The sequence below is a fragment of the Bufo bufo genome, chromosome 4 (assembly GCF_905171765.1).
Source record: "Bufo bufo chromosome 4, aBufBuf1.1, whole genome shotgun sequence".
Taxonomy (NCBI): domain Eukaryota; kingdom Metazoa; phylum Chordata; class Amphibia; order Anura; family Bufonidae; genus Bufo; species Bufo bufo.
This window is the reverse complement of record NC_053392.1, coordinates 440,908,591-440,924,977: the sequence shown is the minus strand read 5'-3', so window position 1 is coordinate 440,924,977 and position 16,387 is coordinate 440,908,591. Positions and strand designations below refer to the sequence as shown.

Here is a 16,387-nt window from a genome sequence, read left to right as displayed (position 1 = left end):
GCTGAAGCTCAACATAGGATGAGTGTTGCAACAGGACAACAACCCAAAGCATAGAAGTAAATTAACAACAGAATGGCTTAAACAGAAGAAAATACACCTTATGGAGTGGCCCAGTCAGAGTCCTGACCTCAACCCGATTGAGATGCTGTGACATGACCTCAAGAAAGCGATTCACACCAGACATCCCAAGAATATTGCTGAACTGAAACAGTTCTGTAAAGAGGAATGGTCAAGAATTACTCCTGACCGTTGTGCACGTCTGATCCGCAACTACAGGAAAAGTTTGGTTGAAGTTATTGCTGCCAAAGGAGATTCAACCAGTTATTAAATCCAAGGGTTCACATACTTTTTGCACCTGCACTGCGAATGTTCACATGGTGTGTTCAATAAAAACATGGTAACATTTAATTCTTTGTGTGTTATTAGTTTAAGCAGACTGTGATTGTCTATTGTTGTGACTTAGATAAAGATCAGATCACATTTTATGACCAATTTGTGCAGAAATCCATATCATTCCAAAGGGTTCACATACTTTTTCTTGCAACTGTATATGGACTCTGCGTACATTGGCAATTATATTAAGTCCAATACTGAAAATTGCTGTTTGGGGGTTGACAGAAGCCCTTTAACTTTCGCTATGATTTATTCCATTGTTTACACTAAGGCCTCATGCACATGACCGTTGTGTGCATCCGCGTCCGTGGTTCCGTTTTTTTTCACGGCTCCATTGAATTTCAATGGGTCCGTGGAAAAATCGGAAAATGCACCGTTTGGCAGCCGCATCCGTGACCCGTGTTTCCTGGCCGTGAAAAAAATATGACCTGTCCTATTTTTTTCACGGTCAACGGTTCGCGGACCCATTCAAGTCAATGGGTCCGTGAAAAATCACAGATGCACACAAGATTGTCATCCACGTCCCTGATCCGTGTCCGTGATCCGTGTCCGTTTTTCCTATCATTTTCAATGCAAACTTGACTTTTTTTTTTCACTTTTCATGTCCATGGATCCTCCAAAAATCAAGGAAGACCCACGGAAGAAAAAACGGTCACGGATCACGGAACAACGGAAATCCGTTTTTCGGACCTTAAAAAAAACGGTCGTGTGCATGAGGCCTTATGCTGTTTTATATTGTTGAACTGAATATATATGTTTCTTGTAATATATCATGTTTATTTGCACTTTTAGTACACCTTATTTGCAGTGCATGGCACTGTGGAAAAGGGTTAATGCACAGCCAGCTAATATTGAGAAACTTTCTATCTATGCACTGAGACGTTAGAAATCTTCCACAGTTACAAAAAGGAACAATGAAAAGTTTTGGAGAAAAAAACAAAACACTGAACTTTTGACTGTCTGGTTTAGCTCTGTTTTTTATGCCTCAAGACTGGAAAAACTGCTTAGTTGTGCCATAGACTTCTACTGAAACGCTATACAAGTCTATGACAGACTGAAACTGCAACATTGTTTCTGTTTAAGCTGTGCTTCTTCACTGCACCCCACCCTCTAGAAGGTTCTAGTTCCATTAGAAACTGTATAAAAGCAGAGCAGTTAGAGTCTCTAGTTGTTTGCAGATGGGGACTAGTGTTTAGTAGAAGATACTGTGCCAGACTGCATGAGTGACCAGAAGAAGATGCTAAGATGGGAATGCTCAGCCACAGACTCTAGGTCACCAGCCCTTTGACCAGGGTACCAGCCTTCAGAGAGAGAAGGACAGCTAGTTCAGGCCTTTTCTAAGCACAGAACCTTCTTCTGCCAGGGAAGAGACTGAAAAGCCAGCTCAGTGTCTTGCTTGTACTGACATAGAAATGAGCGAAGCATGGGTGCAATAAGAGCCATGGTGACTCCCTCACTGCCCTAAAGGCCTAATTTGCATATTAAGAGAACGTATAATAACTCAGGAACGAAGCCTTGGCTCAACAAAAGAAAAACAGTGTTTTATTAAAGTGAACCACAGTTATGTATCCTTGCAAACAGTTATATACAGTGGTCGCTGGTGACAGATTTGCTTTATAAGTTGAGCACATTCACACATGTGTTTTGACCACTGAAATATTTTACCAGAGTAAGGGTGGGTTTGCATTGGCGTTATGGAATTCCGTTATTAAAGAGTAATAATGAAATATAACGGAATTCTAGGATGGAATGCAAAACGGAAGCCTTTATGAGGCATTCCGTTTTTATCCATCCTAATACATGTCTATGGGGACAAATAACAGTTCCATTTGGTTCCGTTATACATAACAGAAAATATAGTTCTCTTGACAGGATTATAATGGAACGTATAACGGAATTCCATAACGCCAATGCGAACACGCCCTTATTAGATTATATTGCAGTGCACAGGAATGAAAAATGTATGTTAATCTGTAAACTGCAAGGAATCTCTAGAAAACTGAAACATATCCTTAAAATATTGTAGGTTTGGACTGCAGTGTGTCAATCAGATGTTGTATATCCTTCATTCTGCAATGTATAATCTGGCTGCTGTGATAAAATACCAGTGTGGCAAAAGCACGAGAAAGGGCACATGTGAATGTACCATGAAAGTTGAGCATAACAAAAACTGACTTATTGTGCAGAGTTAGTATTGGTAGTAAGATTAGCTTTTTACTATTTTAAATATTATTGAAGAAATGTGAAGACCAAATGTACAGTAACAAAACTGCCATGCTTTACAGGTGTTTGATGAGCTAGAAATATTCCCTTTGGGCATTTACAATGTGCATCTTGTCAAGTCCGGAGGAGAAACTGATTTTGGTAAGTTAAGCTCAATTCAGATAAATAGCAGAAAAGAGAGTGCAATATCGGGGTGAAATGTTATTCAGATAGAACTGAACACACAAAAGGGAATTTATCACGAGGGGAATATTTGAAGTCAGTTTTGCTTGAATCTGTGAAAACAGTAAAACAAAAAGTAAAAAAAAAATATGCAAATCACCCCCCTTTCCCAATTTTACATATAGAAATAAAAAATAAACATAATAGGTATTGCTGCATCCGGAAATGTCTGGACTATTAAAATATAAAAATATTTTTTCTATGCGTTGTATGCCATAATGGAAAAAAGAATAAAAAAGGTTTTTATTTTTTTTGAAAGTAGTAAAACAAATAAAAACTATACAAATCTGGTGTCACAGTAATCGTATTGACCTGCAGAATAATAACATCATGTTATTTTTTGCACACAGTGAACTCTGTAATATCAAAACCCAAAAAAACCTTGCCGGAATTTTGGATTTGTTTTCAATTTCACCCCACAAATCCTTTTTTTTAATGGTAAATTAAATGGTACTATTAAAAAAAATACTTGTCCTACAAAAAAATAAGGTCTCATGGCTATTTAATGGGAAAATGTAAAAGTTGGTATGTGGGGAGAAAAAAATGAAAATGCATAAACAAAGGGGTTGAAGTCAAGAATTGTATTGGATCCCATTATATAAGATTATACCTACAGGAGCTTCTATAACATCCCATTCTAAATCTATAAGCAATAATATGCAGTTGGCGGACCTTTGCAGCTAAAATAGCTTCCATTCTCCTGGGAAGGCTTTCTACGAGATTTTGTGAGGTCAAACACTGATGTTGGACGAGGGCACCTGGATCACAATCTCCGTTCTAGTTCATTCCAAAGGTGTTTGATGGGGTTGAGTTCAGGGCTCCGAGCTGCGCTGTCAAGGTCCTCCACACCAGACTCATCTAACCATGCCTTTATGGTCCCTGCTTTGTGCACTGGGGCACAGTCATTCTGGAACAGAAAGGGCCTTCACCAAACTGTTCCCACAAAGCTGGAATTATACAATTGTCCAAAATGTCTTGGTATGCTGAAGAATTAAGATCCCCTTTCGCTGGAACTAAGGGGTCTAGGCCATCCCCTGAAAAACAACCCCACAGCATTATTTCTCCACCAACAAACTTTAGAGTTGGCATCTGCCGTCAGACAGGTAACGTTCCCCTGGCATTCGTTAAACCTAGACTCATAGGATGTAATGCTTGCATGGAGCTGCTTGGCCATATAGCTCCTAGTGCGCACTTTTTGTGCTGATGTTAATGTCAGAGGAGGTTTGGATCTCTGCACCTATTGAGTCAGCAGAATGTTGGTGACTTTTAAGCATATGTGCCTCAGCACTCGGCAGCCCCACTGTGTAACCGTACGTGGCTGAGTTGTTGTGGTTCCTTAAAAGCTATGTACACCTTTGGGGGCATTTTTGTTTATTATTGCATTGTACTCATTTGGAGCTAAAAATCTTTTTCTAATTGGTCTTTATGACAAATATGGAACCCTTTTTTCTGTACATGACTGAGAGGCTTTAATAGAGGGATCTGAATTTTCTCCCTGCTCTGTCAGCCAGCTAATCTGACAGCTCCTTATCTCTGCTCTCTGACATTATAAACACTCATTATAGCTTGGTTCTTATCTTACTGATAAGAATGGGACTTAAATAAGTGTTCATGACCTCTTAGTAAATCAGCGATAAGGGTTATTAGATGACCAGTACAAAATGAAAGTAAAAAGTATAAAAAACAGCTAGAAAAACAGTTAACCCTAGGACCAATTGAAAAAATGATCTTTAGCGCAAAATGAGTAAAATGCAATCATTAAAAAAATTGCGTCCAAAGAAGTACATAGCCTTTAACACTCCTCTTTTGCAATAACACTACACACAGTTGATGGTGGAATATCTAGGAGGGAAGACATTTCATAAAGTGACTTGTTGCAATGTTGGCATCCTGTTACATTACCACACTCACATTCAGTCAGTTTTTCTGAACAACCCGTTCTTTCACGGCAGACTTCATGGCTAGCTCTGTGGCTAATGAGACGGAACAAAACACCCAAATTCAGTGACTAAGAGGTGTCTGACTCCAATGCCTTTGTCCAAATATTCCTAGCTTTTGCATAGAGTCATATAACGTGTGTGAGCCTTACAATTGTTAGTATCAGGAATTCTAGCTGAAATGATAAGAAAACCACATTGTTAAAGACTAATAAATAAAACATTAACACTCACATATTGCATATATACTCATTTATACTGCTGTACAGTTCTCATATACTGTCACCAGTCAGTGACCAAACAAGGTTGTACTGCCATATGATGCACTGCGCAAGCAGCACCCCATACAGAGTTCCAATAATACTGTCCCATAGTGTCAAAATAATATTGCTGTCTAGTGCACATCATATTTACTAAGGGCTCTTTCACACTTGCGTTATTGTCTTCCGGCATAGAGTTCCGTCGTCGGGACTCTATGCCGGAAGAATACTGATCAGGATTATCCTAATGCATTCTGAATGGAGAGTAATCCGTTCAGGATGCATCAGGATGTCTTCAGTTCCGGTACGGAACGTTTTTTGGCCGGAGAAAATACCGCAGCATGCTGCGCTTTTTGCTCCGGCCAAAAATCCTGAAGACTTGCCGCAAGGCCGGATCCGGGATCAATGCCCATTGAAAGGCATTGATCCGGATCCGGCCTTAAGCTAAACGTCGTTTCGGCGCATTGCCGGACCCGACGTTTAGCTTTTTCTGAATAGTTACCATGGCTGCCGGGACGCTAAAGTCCTGACAGCCATGGTAAGTGTAGTGGGGAGCAGGGGAGCAGCATACTTACCGTCCGTGCGGCTCCCCGGGCGCTCCAGAGTGACGTCAGGGCGCCCCAAGCGCATGGATCACGTGATCACATGGATCACGTCATCCATGCGCATGGGGCGCTCTGACGTCATTCTGGAGCGCCCGGGGAGCCGCACGGACTGTAAGTATACCGCTACCCCGCTCCCCACTACTACTATGGCAACCAGGACTTTAATAGCGTCCTGGGTGCCATAGTAACACTGAAAGCATTTGGAAGACGGTTCCGTCTTCAAATGCTTTCAGTACACTTGCGTTGTTACGGATCCGGCAGGCACCTCCGGCAACGGAAGTGCATGCCGGATCCCAACAACGCAAGTGTGAAAGAGGCCTAAGAAATACTGCCATACATTTTTCAAAAACAATATACACTGCAAAAATAATAGTTTCCTTTGCCCATATAATTATGCTTCATAGTGTTGAAATAATACTGCCACACAGTGACCAAATATAATAGAGTGACAACACATTCTTCCAAACAAACCTCAAGTAATACCACCATGTGAAGCTGACAAATTGTGGGATTTACACTGAAAATAGTTTACATCGCAATATTCCATTCAGTGACAGAAATCAGAGATTTAGCAAATGAGGAATGCAGGAGTTTGCAGAACTATTCATTGTTCAGTGGTTGATACATAAAAGCTCTTTAACTGGTAATGATGAAACAATGGTGTATCGCTGCTAATATACAGCACACATCTCTTCTAGGTTTTGCGGTTGCTGCTCAGGTTGATGATCACAACAGTCTTACTCACATCTATGTAAGTTATGTTCACCCTGACGGACTGGCCTACAGAGAAGGTAAATATATGCATTGGGTTCTTTTTTTCTTTTGCTGTTCCAACTGCATTAGATTGCACTAGAAGGGAGCAATGGAGGATCTGTCATCTCTCCTGACATGCCTGTTTTAATAGCTTCATGCATTCCCCATGTAATAACAATTCTGGGGTATCTATTCTTATGTCTGTATGTTGTGTGACATTCCTCTGTTATTTCTACTAGAAGTTACACCCACAACTTGTTACCTCCCCTCTGTACCCTTACTGCAGACTGCTAGCAATTCATTCAGAACTTCTAGTGGAAATAATAACGGGGTGGCACAACATAGAGCCATAAGAATAGATGTTCCAGAATCGTTATTACATGGGGAATGCATGAAGCTATTAAAACAGACATGGAGGAGTGGTGACATGTTCTCTTTAAGTTTGCTAGATTATCTTACAACAAGATCTATCTATCTATCTATCTATCTATCTATCTATCTATCTATCTATCTATCTATCTAATATCTATATGTATTTATCTTTCTATCTATGTATCTATCTATCTATCTATCTATCTATATATCTATCATATATCTATCTCTATCTATCTAATATGTATCTATCTGATAGATATCTGTCTGTCTACATTCATCCAAATCCAATGTCGCTGCTACATGTGTTTAAAAGGAACCTGTCACCATGAAAATGCACCATTTTCTGCAGGCAGCATGTTATAGAGCATGAGGAGCTGAGCAGACTAATATGCAGCTTTATGGAAAAATATTCAGTATAACCTGTATTTTATTCAATTCCTGCTCATTCTGGGCTCTGAAGTCAAGGAGGCGGTCCTGTCAGTGACTGACAGCTCTCTCTGTATACACAGTCATAGAGGGAAAGCTGTCAATCACTGATAGGACCTTCTCCTCGACTTCAAAGCTCAGAATGAGCAGGAATTTAAAGGAATAAATTAAAGTTTTGCTGAATCGATTTTTATAAAACTATATATTATTTTGCTCAGCTCCTCCTGCTCTATAAAATGCTAACCTCAGATTAGGGTCCATTCTCACGACCATAGGCTGTCTGTGCCCGTATTGCAGACCATAAATTGCGGTTCTGCAATATACAGGTGAATCATGGATGCGGACCCATTGACTTGAATAGGTCCGCAATCCTTAAGATGTGGTGTGAGCAGAGCAGAAGCACAGATCGGAAAGCCCACGGAAGCGCTTCCATGAACCTATTAGTCCATGCCTCTGCACCACAAAAGATAGGACATGTTCTATCTTTTCCCGTATATTGCAGATCATGGACCCATTCTAGTTAATGGGTATACACTTCAATATGGGATTCACACGTGGTCCACAGCACGGGCATTGTAACGGTCACGTCCACACACACACAGGGGGAAGGGTAGTGACCACTGCGCTCCACCCTCACCCCTGGCCCTGCCTACTTGCCTCACGAGTCCTGATGACAGGGGACAACTGGATGGCAATCCCTAACTTAGGATATGTGCAGGGAAGACAGACAAGACAAAATACGGAACATGAACGGACCGGGTCAGAACCAAGAGAGCTACGCAGTACAACGGATTAAGCAAAGAATGGTCAGGAGAAGCCGGGGTCAAATACCAGGAGAGTAGCAAAGTACAAGAGGAGTCCTAAGAGAGTAGTCAGGTGGGAGCCGAGGTCACAATACCAGGATGTATGCCCAGTACAGGAGGAGCAGGCAGAGGATCGTCAGGTAACAGGATCAGGTAAATATTCAGTAGTCCAACAAATAGCCAGGAGCCTAGAAATTAACAGGCAACCTGTAGCCAGCAGGCTGCCTGTATTTATAGTGGGGAGTGAGGGTCATGTGACGTGGCCAGCATCACATGACCGACAGACCAACCAGTCGAGCACCGAGTGATCAGCTCGGCGCTCAAGGCAGACTAGGAGCAGGGAGCCACCCAGCTAGTAAAGCCGCCCTGGGAATGAGGTCAAACACAGAACCTCATTCCAAAAGCTAAGCAACAGTTCTGCGGGCAATGGGGGACCGAGTGCACCTTCGGAACCCCGTGACAGTACCCCCCCTTTTACGAGGGGCCACCGGACCCAAGACTTCAGGCGATGGCTTTTCAGGGTGTTCTAAATGAAATTTACGAACCAGTCTAGGAGCATGAACCTCCCTGGCAGGTACCCAAGATCTCTCTTCAGGTCCATACCCCTTCCAGTGAATCAGATACTGCAAGGAGTTACGCACCTTCCTGACATCCACTATTTTAGACACGACATACTCGACAGCATCATTAACAAGAACCGGCGGAGGCGAGGCTTTCGATGGTACTACCGGTTCAAAATATTTTTTAAGTAGAGATTTATGGAACACATTATGAATGTGGAATGACTCGGGCAGCTCCAACCTAAATGATACCGGGTTAATCACCTCCGTGATCTTATATGGACCAATAAAACGAGGATCAAATTTTCTAGACGCTACCTTGAGAGATAGATTCTTGGAGGACAACCATACTTTATCCCCAACCTGAAAGTTCACCCCCCTTGAACGTCTCCTATCGGCCTTGAGTTTTTGAGAACTTTGAGCCTTTTCTAGGTTCGATTGAACCCGGGCCCAAACTGTGCACAGTTCGGAGGAGAGTTTATCAGCTTCAGGGTTAGAAGAGGAGACGGACGACCCAGAATGAAATAGGGGATGAAAACCATGGTTACAAAAGAAAGGGGAGACCCCAGCAGAAGAATTGACATGGTTATTCAGAGCAAATTCAGCCAACGGAAGGAATTTGACCCATAATTGCTGGTCATCAGCAACATACAACCTCAGGAATTGTTCCACAGACTGATTAAGGCGTTCAGTCTGCCCATTACTCTCAGGATGGTAGGCGGAAGAAAAAGACAATGAAATTTTACATCTTTGACAGAAGGCCCTCCAGAATTTGGACACAAACTGCACACCCCTGTCCGAAACAATATTTTCCGGGATGCCATGTAAACGAACAACCTCTCTCACAAAAATAGACGCCAGGGTTTTAGCATTCGGAAGTTTAGACAGGGGAATGAAATGAACCATCTTGCTAAACCTATCGACCACTACCCAAACCACAGTCTTACCCTCCGCCAGCGGTAGGTCAGTTATAAAGTCCATCGAGATATGGGACCAGGGTCTACTGGGAATGGGTAGGGGTCGTAGGTTACCAGCAGGGCGAGTCCTAGGTGTCTTAGACCAGGCACAAACCTCACAGGCTGACACGTAGGACTTGACATCCCTGGTCAGAGTGGGCCACCAATAAGATCTAGAAACCAGATCCTTAGTGCCCTCAATACCCGGATGTCCACAAAAGGCAGAATCGTGACACTCACCCAACAGCTGGAGACGAAATTGTACGGGAACAAACAACTTATCTGTTGGGGTGGATGCCGGTGCCAGATGTTGTTCAGCCTTAATGCGAGCCGAGATATCCTGGGTTAGAGCCGCTAAGAAGATGTTTGCTGGTAGGATGGATTCAGGCGGCGTCTCAGTGGGTTGAAAAGCATGGAAGCTCCGAGATAATGCGTCTGCCTTCACATTTTTACTTCCCGGCCTGAACGTAATGGAGAAATCAAAACGGGTAAAAAACAGAGCCCATCGGGCTTGTCGGGGATTCAACCTCTTAGCGGACTCGAGAAACATTAGGTTTTTATGGTCAGTGACAACAGTTACTCGATGCCTTGCCCCCTCCAAAAAATGTCTCCACTCCTCAAATGCCCATTTAATGGCCAACAGCTCCCTATTCCCTATGTCGTAGTTTCTCTCCGTGGGAGAGAATTTCCTAGAGAAGAAGGCACACGGTCTCAGGTTAGTGAGGCTAGCAGGACCTTGTGAAAGGACTGCTCCTGCGCCGTCCTCGGACGCATCCACCTCCACAATAAAGGGTCTCTCCTGATCAGGCTGGATCAGAATGGGAGCGCTACTAAATGCCTTTTTTAATGTTTCAAATGAAGAAATGGCCTTGGTAGACCAATTCTCCAAATCCGCCCCTTTCTTAGTAAGGTCGGTCAATGGCTTAGCAATTACAGAAAAATTCATGATAAATTTACGGTAGTAATTAGCGAAACCCAAAAACCGTTGTAAAGCCTTTAAGGATGAAGGCCTTACCCATTCCTTAATTGCTAAAACCTTACCAGGATCCATCTTAAAGGCGTGAGGAGTCAAAACATGCCCTAGAAACAGTATCTCCTGTACACCAAAGACACATTTCTCTTGCTTAGCGGATAGCTGGTTCTCCCTCAACACCTCTAATATTTTTTTGACATGTGACACATGAGATTCGAAATCAGGAGAGAATATCAAAATGTCGTCAAGATAGACAATAATAAATTTACCTAAGAACTCCCTAAGAATATCGTTCATTAAGTTTTGGAACACAGCTGGGGCATTGCTGAGTCCAAAAGGCATCACCTGATATTCAAAGTGTCCTATCGGAGTATTGAACGCTGTCTTCCATTCGTCTCCCTCCTTGATTCGGATTAGAATGTATGCCCCTTTCAGGTCAATCTTGGAAAACCAGGTTGCCCCCAAAACCTGGTTAAATAAATCCGGAATCAATGGGAGAGAGTATCTATTTTGGACAGTGATTTTATTTAATCTCCGGTAATCAATACAAGGCCTAAGACCACCATCCTTCTTTTTAACAAAGAAAATCCCTGCTCCCATAGGAGAGACTGAAGGTCTAATATGCCCTTTAGCAAGGCTCTCCTTAATATAATCCTCCATAGCCTTGCGTTCGGGCCCTGAAAGATTATAAATTCGACCTTTAGGAAATTCGGCACCCTCAATTAGCTCTATGGCGCAATCATAAGGTCTATGGGGGGGTAGAACCTCTGGAGTAAGGGACGAGAACACATCAGAATATTCCTTAATAACAGAGGGTAATGTATTAGACCTTACTGAAACCCCAGCCTGGACCACGGACAAGCATGAGTCACACTTAGGTCCCCATTTCACCAACTCTCCTTTGGACCAATCAATTGTGGGGTTATGTAAACGGAGCCAAGGCAACCCTAGTACCACCTCAACCGGTAGGTTCTCCAGGACTAGAAGAGAACATCTCTCAGAGTGGCACACACCCACGGACAGAGAAATTTCAGAGGTACATGACCTCACCGTACCACCAATCAGGGGAGTAGCATCAATAGCCATGACATGGATAGGTGTAGGTAAAGCAAACATTGGAATACCCAATTTACAAGCAAACTCAAAGTCAATAAAGCTGGCCGCTGAACCGGAGTCAATAAAGGCCTTACCCGGCCACTTATTAACCCCCAGAGAAATTGTTATGGGTACCAAAAGCTTACCTTTAGAAAAATCAGGGTGTACCTGGTCTTTAGGTTGTCTTGCTTTAGAAGACTTGTCAGAGAGGTCCCTCTTAGGACACTTGTTGATCCAATGGCCAGGATCTCCACAGTAGAAGCACTCTCCACGTCTGCGACGAAGATTACCCCGGGTCATGCCAACCTGCATGGGTTCCTCGGTGGAGACCTCAGTGTTGTCCCTGGAAAAGGCCTCTGGCTGGACCACCATCTGAGAACTGAACTGTCGTTCTTGTCGTCTCTCTCTAACTCGTCTGTCAAGTCGGACAACTAGGGTCATCATCTCCTCTAAGGTCTCAGGAATTTGGTAATTGACCAATAGATCTTTTAAATTATCAGATAGACCAGACCTAAACTGACTCTTCAGGGCTGGTTCATTCCATCCTGAGGGGACACACCACCGTCTGAATTGGGTGCAATACTCCTCCGCAGGGAGATGGCCCTGAACCAGTGCCCTAAGAGCTGTCTCGGCTACCAGGGCCCTGTCTGGTTCGTCATAGAGGGTACCCAGGGCCTGAAAAAACCCCTCCACAGAAGTTAGACAACTGGCCCCAGGAGGTAACGAAAATGCCCAGTCCTGGGGATCACCCTGTAGTAGAGAAATGATAATCCCCACGCGTTGGCTCTCGGGACCGGAGGACACGGGGCGCAAACGGAAGTAGAGTTTGCAATTCTCCTTAAAGGAGAGAAACCTCTTCCGGTCTCCAGAAAAGGGTTCTGGGAGCTTGATCTGGGGTTCAAAATATGGACTGGAGGACAGAGGAGTGGAAGAACCTTGCCCTAACTCACAAGAACGGAGTTTCTCTCCTAGCTCCTGCACCCTCTGTGTCAAGTTAGAGACATGGTCAGTCAGGGTAGTAAGAGGATTCATGATACAGTGGTTATTGGGCCTGTTAATCTGTAACGGTCACGTCCACACACACACAGGGGGAAGGGTAGTGACCACTGCGCTCCACCCTCACCCCTGGCCCTGCCTACTTGCCTCACGAGTCCTGATGACAGGGGACAACTGGACGGCAATCCCTAACTTAGGATATGTGCAGGGAAGACAGACAAGACAAAATACGGAGCATGAACGGACCGGGTCAGAACCAAGAGAGCTACGCAGTACAACGGATTAAGCAAAGAATGGTCAGGAGAAGCCGGGGTCAAATACCAGGAGAGTAGCGAAGTACAAGAGGAGTCCTAAGAGAGTAGTCAGGTGGGAGCCGAGGTCACAATACCAGGATGTATGCGCAGTACAGGAGGAGCAGGCAGAGGATCGTCAGGGAACAGGATCAGGTAAATATTCAGTAGTCCAACAAATAGCCAGGAGCCTAGAAATTAACAGGCAACCTGTAGCCAGCAGGCTGCCGGAATTTATAGTGGGGAGTGAGGGTCATGTGACGTGACCAGCATCACATGACCGACAGACCAACCAGTCGAGCACCGAGTGATCAGCTCGGCGCTCAAGGCAGACTAGGAGCAGGGAGCCACCCAGCTAGTAAAGCCGCCCTGGGAATGAGGTCAAACACAGAACCTCATTCCAAAAGCTAAGCAACAGTTCTGCGGGCAATGGGGGACCGAGTGCACCTTCGGAACCCCGTGACAGGCATGGACGGCTTACGTTTGTGTGAATGTACGCTAACACTGCATTTCATGTTGGCAGGTTCCCTCATCGGCAGCAGATTTGTGCCTATGAAACTGGTTGACCTGTTGCATGTGCACTTGGCAGCTGAAGCCATCTGTGTTGGGCCCATGTTCATATGTGCCCACATTGCGGAGAAAAATTATGTTTTAAAATATGCAAATGAGCCTCTAGGAGCAACGGGGGCGTTACCATTACACCTAGAGGCTCTGCTCTCTCTGCAACTGCCTCACCCTCTGCCCTTTAATTGACAGGGCCTTGCAGTAAAAATGTCATCATACCTAGCCCTGTCCATCAAAGTGTTTATGCCAACAGTCAGTGAGTGAACATGTCCTTTCTAGCTGTCAGAAATGTTTTAGATATTCAGTTCTAATACTAATCATTATCGTCATCACTGTAGCTTGTAGCGGGTATTGCTAGAGAAGCAGTCTGCATATTTTATGCTAAAGATTGGTTATGGACAGGATAGGGACGGTGTAAAATGGAAACTTGATTGATGTGAGTTATTTGATTCTGTCATCTGGACGCTGGTAAAGGTAGAGGATCAGCAGTCTGTCAGCACATACCCTCTGCCTCCTCTACTGCTCCAGTCTGCCAGGCCAGCTGATGGAGGGAGTCTGCCTCAGGCCTCTTTCACACGACCGTATGGCTTTTTCAGTGTTTTGCGGTCTGTTTTTCACAGATCCGTTGTTCAGTTTTTTGTTTCTGTTGTGTTTCCGTTTCTGTTCCGTTTTTCCGTATGGCATATACAGTATACAGTAATTAAATAGAAAAAATTGGGCTGGGCATAATATTTTCAATAGATGGTTCCGCAAAAACAGAACGGAAGACATACTGATGCATTTCTGTATGTGTTCTGTTTTTTTTGCGGACCCATTGACTTGAATGGAGCCACGGAACGTGGTTTGCGGGCAATAATAGGACATGTTCTATCTTTCAACGGAACAGAAATACGGAAACGGAATGCATACGGAGTACATTCAGTTTTTTTTGCGGAACCATTGAAATTAATGGTTCCGTATACGGACCGTATACGCAACACAAAAAAAGGCCCGTAAACCGAAAAAAAAAAACGATTGTGTGAAAGAGGCCTTAACTTGATATGCAAACAGTAGTATATGCAGACTGATTCTCTAGCGATGCCCGTTACACGCTACTGTAATAGCGATAATGAGTATCAGTAATATATTTCTGACGGATGGAAAAGATTTTCAGCAGCGAGAAAATACACTTTTGCTCAATGACTATTACTATGAGTGATCATTTTCAATTACTTTAGTACTCAGCCACTTTTCAGATGGTTGTAATGCAAATGCTTTTTTATGCCCACATTATGGCTGCCACACCTGGACTTCCCATGGTTCAGCAGACCCAGCGTTATGTGCCCTAACTGCGGGAGGTTCAGGTGTTGTGTCCATAAAACAGGAGCAATAAAAACCCTGAATTATACCCGTCTTATATTAGGAAATTTCCATTTCTTTAATCAATATTACAGTTTGTATAGGGGATTGAAAATTATATACCTAATTTCACTCCAAATACTTACATGCAAAAGTTAGTTGTAATTTTTACATTTATGTATGGGTGGGGCTAGTCAATTTTTTTATTTTGTAGTTTAGATTTCATTTGTACAAGTCATAATCTAGAAAATTGTCCTGGCCAACTTTCCTGGCAATAAAAGGGTATTTTCCACCTTTTAGATATTTGATGACCTATCTTCAGGATAAGTCACCAATATCAGATCTGTTGAGGTCTGACACTTGGCACCCCCACGATGAACTGGTTGTGGCCGCCACCTACACCGGAAACATAAGAGTGGAGAGTGCCAGAAGCAGAAGTCTCATCCACAGTGTAGGGGCCATGTTGTTGCTCAGCAGCTCATCTCCTATTCAAGTGAACAGTTAGAGATTAATGAAGGATTACAGATCAACTGCATTGGAATTGAAAGATGCCATTCTAGTTTCCTGCAGTCACCTCTAGGGGGAGCTAACTGCATACTGTGTCATTGAGTTGAATGTCTAAGTAAGAAAGCTGCTTATCAGAAAAACAGAGCTCTGACCACTAGAAAGATATATTAAGAAATGAATCAACATTGAACTTCTAAGAGTAGGTGTGAGTGTCCAGATGGGTATCACAATGGGCCAAATTTACTAATGTGATTGAGCCTAGACCTTGTCGGAAAATCTGCCAAAATTAATATTACATCCAGTTTTAGACTAGTTTATGAAAGAAATTTGGCCACAAGTTATTCTTCTGCGTCTCACTCTTAGGGGATGTGGCTTAGCAGGAAAAAGAGTCTTATCAAAATGGGGGTATAACTTAAGATTTGACAACATGCACCAAAATTGCTACAAAATTTGGTGCAAAAAAAGCCAACAACAGCCTTAGCCACTGTGATTTGGCGCACCTTTAGGCCTCTTTCACACGGGCGTCCCGGATTTGCTCCAGATGCGTCACGTGTGCATTGCGGGAAACCCTCGCGAGTAGGCACGCAATTGCGGTCATTTTTTACTGCGATTGCATTCCGATGTTCATTTTTTTCCGCGTGAGTGCAATGCGTTTTGCACACACGTTAGAAAAAACTGAATGTGGTACCCAGACCCGAACCCGGACTTCTTCACTGAAGTTCGGGTTTGGGTTAGGTGTTCTATTCATTTTATTATTTTCCCTTATAACATGGTTATAAAGGAAAATAATTATATTCTTAATACAGAATGCTTACTAAAATGTGCCTTGAGGGGTTAAAAAATAAAAATTAACTCACCTCATCCACTTGATCGCGCAGCCGGCATGGTCTTCCATCTTCATTCAGCAGGACCTGCGCTGACGTCACTGCGCTCACCACCTGGTGAGTGCGATTACGTCCTCAAAGAAGAAAAAAAAAAAAGACATGCCGGCTGCGCGAACAAGAAGATGAGGTGAGTTAATTTATTTTTTATTTTTTAACCCCTCAAGCAACATTTTAGTAAGCATTCTGTATTAAGAATGCTATTATTTTCGTTTATAACCATGCTATAA

General features: G+C 43.3%; 1 protein-coding gene across 4 annotated transcripts in view; it reads left to right on the top strand.

Moving 5' to 3' along the window:
* Window positions 1-16,387, top strand: part of TIAM2 (TIAM Rac1 associated GEF 2) — a 409,027-nt gene that overhangs the window by 311,724 nt on the left and 80,916 nt on the right. For all 4 annotated transcript variants that reach the window (XM_040429382.1, XM_040429384.1, XM_040429383.1 and 1 more), the window contains 2 exons: window positions 2,679-2,757; window positions 6,339-6,431. In XM_040429382.1, coding sequence (XP_040285316.1) covers window positions 2,679-2,757; window positions 6,339-6,431 — 172 coding nt within the window. The remainder of the gene's footprint in view (window positions 1-2,678; window positions 2,758-6,338; window positions 6,432-16,387) is intronic.